The following is a 7,614-nucleotide window of genomic DNA, read 5'->3' on the forward strand; positions in this document are numbered from 1 at the left end:
TGCCGAATCGCGCCGGAAGGGTCTCAGGACGCCCCGGAGGCGGGGCATGCGTGGGGACGGGGCCTGCGTCTGCGTGGGGCGTGGTGGGGCTTGCAGCTGCCGCCGGCTGGGCGGGGCGGGGCGGGGCGGGGCGGACTGTACGGGACCCTGGGATCCAGTCCATCCCGCAGCAGCGTAGCGGATATGGCTGGCTCCCGGCTCCCGCGGCAGCTCTTTCTCCAGGGCGTGGCCGCCGTCTTCATGTTCGCCTTCGCTTCTCTCTACATGCAGATCCCGGGTGAGGGCGCCGAAGGCGGACCCCCCCACCAACCCGCGCCCTGTGACCCCTCATCTCCCCACCAGACACTCCGCTGCCTGGGGGCGGGAGTGAGGTCCAGGCCTTGATGCACGGGGTAGGGGGCTGCGGTTTGTGTCCTGCGGGCTGCGGGGGTGTGGGCAGTGGGAAGGCGTGCAAGGGTCCATTTTCAGTAGGGTTCTGGGTTCTGACCTGGGTCGGGGGGGGGGCAGAGCCCTGAGGGGGGTGGGCCCAGACCTGGTGGGCAGCTAAGAGAACAGGCTCTGGCGTGGAGGAAGGGGGAACAGGGCCCTGCCGGGTGGAAGATCCTGACCTGGGGGAGTCGGGTAGGCCTGGGGCCTGACCTGGGTGGGGGGGTCTGGAGGGTCAGCAGGCCTTGACCCGTGAGCGGGTAGAGTCAGCAGGTCCTGACCTAGATTTGGGGGGCGGGGGTCTGCAGGGCTTGACCTGGGGAGGCGGGCCTGAAGGCCCTGACTGGTGGGAGGAGTCAAGCCTTGGAGGGCAGTGTCCAGTGCCTGGCCCTGACGTGCCCTCTCACAGGCCTGTACGGCCCTGAGGGCATCCTGCCTGCACGGAGGACACTGCGGCCGCAGGGAAAGGGACGCTGGCCGCAGCTGTGGGAGACCCCAACGCTGCTGTGGGAGACTCCGCTACTGGGGCTGGACACAGCACAGGGCCTGGAGCTGCTGAGCCTGCTGGGCACCCTGCTGGCCCTGGGAGCCCTGCTGCTGCACCAGCTGCGCCACCTCCTTGTCTACCTGCTGCTCTGGGCTGCCTACCTGTCTGCCTACCAGGCAAGTGAGGGCTGCCTGCTGCCCCCTGCACCACTGGGACCCTTATCTCCAGCTCGCTCCAGGCCCATGCGCTCTCCACCCCACCCCTGCCTCTGCCTTGCCTGCCTTTGCAGACACACCCCCTGTTCCCTGACAGCCCTTCTCCCTGCAGGTGGGCCAGGTGTTTCTTTATTTCCAGTGGTGAGTGACTATTGGGTGTGGGGCTGCAGGAGGCTGGGTGGGTGGGATGGGGTGGGGTGTGTTTGTCTCTCCTGGGAGGACCCCCTTAGGGGGGCAGCCTTGATGGGGAGGAGGTCCTTTGTGCTATTTTTTCTCCCCACAGGGATTCCCTTCTGCTGGAGACTGGCTTCCTGGCCTTGTTGGTGGCCCCTCTGAGGCTGCCCCCGCGCCACAAGCAGGCCCAGGGCAGGCTGGCAGGGGTCCTCGCCCCACGAAGACCTCCCCTTCTGGCTCGTGCGCTGGCTGCTGTTTCGCCTCATGTTTGCCTCGGGTGTGGTCAAGCTGACCAGCCGTTGCCCCGCGTGGTGGGGGCTCACCGGTGAGGTCCCTGTCTGGACGTGGGGCAGTCTTGGGGGCTCTGCCCAGCCCTGACCACCCGCCTGTCACCCGCAGCCCTCACCTACCACTTCGAGACTCAGTGCTTGCCCACGCCCGCCTCCTGGTTTGCCCACCATCTGCCCGTCTGGCTGCACAAGCTCGGCGTGGTGGCCACTTTCCTCATCGAGATTGCAGTGCCCCCTCTGTTCTTCGCTCCAGTTCGCCGCCTGCGCTTGGCTGCCTTCTACTCCCAGGTGGGTGGGGTCCTTAGCCGTCAGGAAGCCAGGCAGGACGTGGCCTTCCTCTGCACTGCCCAGAGGGTCCCACTGGGGATGGGGTGTCTGCTGCCAGCAGTCAGAAAGGCCTCGTGGGCAGAGGAGCGAGTCAGCCTGAGGTTGAAGGTATGCCTGTGGGGCAGGGCTGCAGCCTCGCTGGAGGATGTCCATCTTGGGTCAGCAGGGGCAGGTGGGGAAGGGCCGCCGCACGAGGCGTGCCGAGCTCGGGTTTTCTGCAGGTGGTGGTGGGGAGCCGTGGAAGTTGTGAGCCCAGGGGGAGGACAGGCGGAGTGGGAAAACAGAAGTCTGTGTGCGGTGACGGGGAGGGCACAGGGGCCTGCAGGAGAGATCTAGGTGGAGCGGGGCGGGGGGGGGGGGGGGGTTGGTGCAGAGGGGCCTGGAAGTAGGCTCTGAAGGGCCCAGGAAGGGGGCGGCTCCTGTAAACTCTGAGTCCAGCCCCTCCCCAGGTCTTGCTGCAAGTCTTGATTATCGTCACTGGCAATTATAACTTCTTCAACTTGCTCACCCTGGTGCTCACCACTGCCCTCCTGGATGATGCACACCTGGCCGCCGCGTCTGGCAACAGCCGCCGCAAGAAGACGCCCACCTGTGAGTGTCAGCCTGTCCCGGACAGACAGCCGTCCTCACCCCTGCTGCCTGCCAGAGTGTTGCCAGCACCCCGCAAGTGACCCTGCTCTAGCTCCGCCCCAGCCCCCTGGCCGTAGACCCTCCAGCCCTGTTCCCGACCGACCCATGACCTCCTTGCCCTGCAGCCTGGCCCAAGGCCCTGCTGGCCCTGCTGCTGGAGCTGGCCGTCTATGGGCTGCTGGCCTGTGGCGTGGTGCACTGCTTTGGCCTGGAGGTGGACTGGAAGCAGCGCACTGTTCACTCCAAGACCAGTGAGTGCCAGCTGGGGGCTCAGAGGGCAGAGGCTCGTCCATCCCTCCTCATGCCCCCTTCCTTCCTTCCACAGCCTTCGCCTTCCACCAGTTCTCCCATCCCTCCTCACGCCCCCTTCCTTCCACAGCCTTCACCTTCCACCAGTTCTCCCAGTGGCTGAAGATGGTGACCCTACCCACCATGTGGCTGGGTGCAGCCTCCCTTGCCTGGGAACTGCTGACCGCCCTCTGGAGGTACAGGGTCTAAGGGGGTGGGGTAGGGCTGTGCAGAGCAGGCCTGACTGCGCTTCGGTCCCCTGCCCCCCAGGTGGACCCAAGTGCGAGGGTGGCTGCAGAAGTTCTGTGCTGCAGTCCAGCTGTCCATCTTCGGCACTGCCACGGTGGCCCTGTTCATGATCAGCCTGGTGAGTAGTCCCTTGCGGCCGGGGTAGGGGGTCGGGAGGAGGGCTGGAAGGTCATTGCTGAGCCTCTGCCTACCTGTGTCCAGGTGCCATACTCCTACATGGAGCCCTCGACCCATGGGCGCCTCTGGACTGGGGCCCACCGCCTGTTTGGCACCGTGGAGCACCTGCAGCTGGCCCACTCCTATGGCCTCTTCCGCCGGATGACTGGTCTGGGTGGACGGCCCGAGGTGGTGCTCGAGGGCAGCTATGACGGGCGCCACTGGACGGTGAGAGCTCCCTGGGGCCCCTGTCTGGGGCACCTGGCGGGCTCCACGGGCTGGGGAGCCCACGGGCGTGGGGTTGGGGGGAAGAGCCGGGAACCAGGTCCTGCTGATAATGCTAAACCTCACTCTGCCCAGCAGGAAATCGAGTTCATGTACAAGCCCGGTAACGTGAGCCGGGCGCCCCCCATTGTGGTGCCCCACCAGCCGCGCCTCGATTGGCAGATGTGGTTCGCGGCCCTGGGCCCGGCACACGCACAGTCCCTGGTTCACAAGCCTGGTCCTCCGCCTGCTGCAGGGGCAAAGAGCCAGGTGAGGCTGGGCCGTGGGCGGAACCTATAGGGAGGTCTGGGGGGACCTGCGGGGGCAGGGCTGCTGGAGGTGTCGCCGGGAGGGGCGGGGCCTGGTGGGGGCTGGGGGGGGGGGGGCCGGGGGGAGGGCCCAGGCTGAGCGAGCTCCCCGCCCCTCGCAGTGATCCGCCTCATCCAGAACCACGCGCCCAGGTACCCCTTCTACAAGCAGCCGCCCACTTACGTGCGAGCCCAGCGCTACAAGTACTGGTTCTCGAAGCCCGGGGAGCAGGGGTAAGGCCGGGGCGCCAGGCAGGGGTGCGGGGCCTGCGCGCTGGCGCCGCCTGAGTGCCCCGTGCTGTTGCAGCCAGTGGTGGCGACGCCAGTGGGTGGAGGAATTTTTTCCCGTCCGATGTCCTTGGGGGACCCGACGCTGGACATGCTGCTCCGCCAGTTTGGCCTTCAGGTGGGAGGGCGTCAACCAGCCTGGGGTGGGCGGCAGGGGTGGGCCCAGGCCTTACTCCACCCCCCCACCCCCCCCACCCCTCAGGACAAGAGCCCCGCCCCGGGCCCGCAGCTCCAGCAGCACCCTGGCTCAGGCGCTCCGCTGGATGCGGAAACAGCTGTCTGCCCTGGAGGCCCCTGCCGTGCTCTGGGGCTCCTCGGAACCGTGGGGGCCATTAGGGTCATGCAGGCCCTACTGGGCCCCCAGTCCTCCCCTCGGGCCAAGGAGGAGAAGCACAGGCCAGCCCCCCCGGAGGACTCGGTGGCCGCCAGCAAACAAGCTTCCCCAGCCCCCGACGTAAGCAGCGGTTCCCAGACCCCTCGGCGGAAAAAGTAGCCCCATTCTGTCAGCCACACGTCCGGGGAGGGTCAGGGTCCCGGCTCATCTCTGGCCTTCTGCAGCAGGGTGTGGCCCAGCCACCGTGCCTTAGCCAGCTGCCACGCAGACGCAGGTTGGGGTAGCTGCCCTGTGGGGCAGGCGCTGGCTGCCCTTTTGCCTCGAGGGCCCATTCGTCCAACCCACGCTAACCAACGTCCCATCCCAGGGCATTCTCTGGCCTGATGGATGGCCCAGGAGGCCCGTGTGTGACTTGGCCCAGGGTCCTTCCCAGGACACTGTAATCAGGGCTGTGGGAGGTCCTCCCCTTTTGCTCCCACCGTAGGGGTCCGAGCCTGATGCCCCTGATGCGAGCTCCTGCATAGGAAGGGATGCGGCTGCCCTGCCGCGGGAGAGGAGGAAGGACGACCCTGCGGTCATCTCCACAGCGGCCTGTCCTGTCATCTGGATCCGTGAATGAATAAATGCAGTTCGTGCTTGACCCTGCGCCTGCCATTTCCTTCCCACTGGGGGAGCCTGCGGGCAGTGGGCCGTCCCTGCCTTTGACGGTGGACACGGCCCAGATACTGTCCGGCTGATCGCTGACCAGTCTTCGTGGGTGCCTTTGCTTGTGCAGTCCTCAACATTCTCGTTTATAAAATGGACGCACGTGAGCTGGTGCTGCCTGAGGCCCTGAGTCTCAGTGCCGCACAGCCTGGCCGGCCGGTCAGCTCTACATGTCAAGGCCGCGAGGTTGGTGCTGGAATGTGGGGGGCCTGAAACCATCTTGAGGGCTGGAGGATTCACCAGAACGCAGCCCCTTCCCACTCTCCTGCTCCTGCTTCCTCATCTCAGGGCAGAAACTGGAGGGTCAGCACACTGGCCCTTGCCTAGGCAGGGGTGGAGGAGACATGGGGGAGGGAACTCGTCAGGCCGTGGACAGCGGAATGGGGCGTGGGTTGGGAGAGCAAGGAGGAGCAGAGGCCCTGGACCGGGGGCGGAAGAGGGAGGATGCGTATGACCACCTGTGTTCTTGACCACTTCCTGGGAGCAGCAGATGAAGGCACTGTCCAGGTTTTGGTTTGGAGATCGGGTTGTCAATCAGGAAGTCACTGCCTCCCCTGTGTCTGGCTCTGCCCCTCAGCCCCTACCCCTCATGCTCTCACCTCACAGACCCCTGGAGAGCCCCCAAGTCACTGAGCCCCCCCGACTGACCCAGGTAGACAGTGCTCCACGCTCAGCCCGTGCCCACTGTCACACATGGCTCAAGGGGACCTGTGACCTGAGCCTTCGATGCTTCTAGACACAATTAAATGATCTGTAAGTTGACCTTTGGCTTAAGACAGTACATAACAGCCCGCAGACTTCCCTGTGGTCAGATAGTTGAGAATCCGCCTTCCAACGCAGGGGTTTCGGGTTCAACCCCTGGTCCGGACGCTAAGATCCCACATGCCACGGACAACTAAGCCCACGCACCGCAACTAGAGAGCCTGCACGCCACAGCATAAGATCCCGCATGCCGCAACTAAGACCCGACAGAGCCATAAATGAATATTTTTAAAACGAGCAGAAATCAACACAATAGAAAGCAATAAAGAAAACAAAACAAAACAAAGACAGTACAGTTGGCTGGCCCTCTGTATCCTCAACTTCTGCATCCACGGACTCAAACCACCCTCGGGTTGAAAATGATCGAAAAGAATTCCGGAAAGTTCCAGAACACAAAACTTGAATTGGCTGCACAATCAACAACTATTTACATAGCATTTCCCTTGTATTAGGTATTATAAGTAATCTAGAGACTATTTAGAGTGTATGGAGGATGTGTGTAGGTTTACGCAAACACTACACCATTTTATGTAAGGGAACTTGAGCATCCGTGATTTATGGTATCTGGGGGGATTCCTGGAACCAATCCCCCTTGGATGCGGAGGGACAGCTGTAATATACAGTTTCAACTATATATATATTTAACTAATATATTTAAAATTTAAAAATCTGTTCTTTAGGCTTTTAAGCTCAGTGTATGAATGTCTTTTGGAGTGGGGTGGGGGAGGTGTTTGTTTTCCATAACAGCTTTGAGATGTAATTCACGTGCCATACAACTCACCCACTTAAAGGACACAGTTCAGTGGCTTCCAGTAGATTCAGAGTTGTGCAGCAATCACCATAGTCAATTTTAAAACCTTTTTATCATCTCAGGAAGGAACCCTGTTCTGCCTAGCTGGCGTCTTCCAACCCCTCCTTCCCATGACCTCAGCAACCACTGATCTACTTTTTGTCTTCGTGGAGTTAGCTATTCTGGACACCATGTAAATAGAATCATACAATTTGTGCCCTTATATGTCTGGCTTCTTTCACTTAGCATAATGTTTTCAAGGTATATCTGTGCAGTAGCCTGTGTCAGAACTTCATTCCTTTTTATGGCTGAATAATATTCCATTGTATGTTTATGCCACATTTTGTCCATTGATCCATCACTAGACATTTGGGTTATTCTCACATTTTGGCTGTTGTGAATAATGTTGCTGTGAACGTGGGTGCACAAGTATGTGTTTGAGTCCCTGCTTTCAGTTCTTTTGGGTGTATACCTAGAAGTAGAATTGCAGGATCACGTGGCAATTTTATGGTTAACTTTTTGAGGAGCCACCAACCTTTATCACAGCGGCTGCGTCTTTTAAATTTTACATTCCCTCCGGCAGTGTACCAAGGTTCCCGTTTCTTCACATCCTCGCTAACATTTGTTATTTTCCCGTTTTTGATAAAAGCCGTCCTCGTGGGTAAGAAATAGTATCTCAAAGTGATTTGTTTTGTCTTCTTTATTTATTTTTGGCTGCGTTGGGTGTTCGTTGCTGCGTGCGGGCTTTCTCTAGTTGTGGCGAGCGGGGGCTACTCTTCGTTGTGTTGCACGGGCTTCTCGTTGCGGTGGCCTCTCTTGTTGCCGAGTGCGGGCTGTAGGTGCGCGGGCTTCAGTAGTTGTGGCTCACGGGCTGTATAACGCAGGCTCAGTAGTTGTGGTGCACGGGCTTAGTTGCTCCAT

At 61.1% G+C, this 7,614-nt stretch overlaps 1 protein-coding gene across 1 annotated transcript; it reads left to right on the top strand.

Annotated features, from left to right (window-relative positions):
- Nucleotides 1–130: 130 nt before the first annotated feature.
- Nucleotides 131–6,573, top strand: LMF2 (lipase maturation factor 2). Its single transcript, XM_032646588.1, is given in 17 exon segments — nt 131–277; nt 836–1,089; nt 1,241–1,269; nt 1,412–1,511; nt 1,513–1,627; nt 1,702–1,880; nt 2,369–2,510; nt 2,675–2,800; nt 2,929–3,034; nt 3,108–3,204; nt 3,288–3,470; nt 3,606–3,713; nt 3,715–3,776; nt 3,937–4,048; nt 4,122–4,220; nt 4,305–4,395; nt 4,398–6,573. Coding segments are annotated over 17 exon segments (2,220 nt in total). The 5' UTR covers nt 131–183; the 3' UTR covers nt 4,721–6,573.
- Nucleotides 6,574–7,614: the final 1,041 nt, after the last annotated feature.

The sequence above is a fragment of the Phocoena sinus genome, chromosome 10 (assembly GCF_008692025.1).
Source record: "Phocoena sinus isolate mPhoSin1 chromosome 10, mPhoSin1.pri, whole genome shotgun sequence".
Classification (NCBI taxonomy): domain Eukaryota; kingdom Metazoa; phylum Chordata; class Mammalia; order Artiodactyla; family Phocoenidae; genus Phocoena; species Phocoena sinus.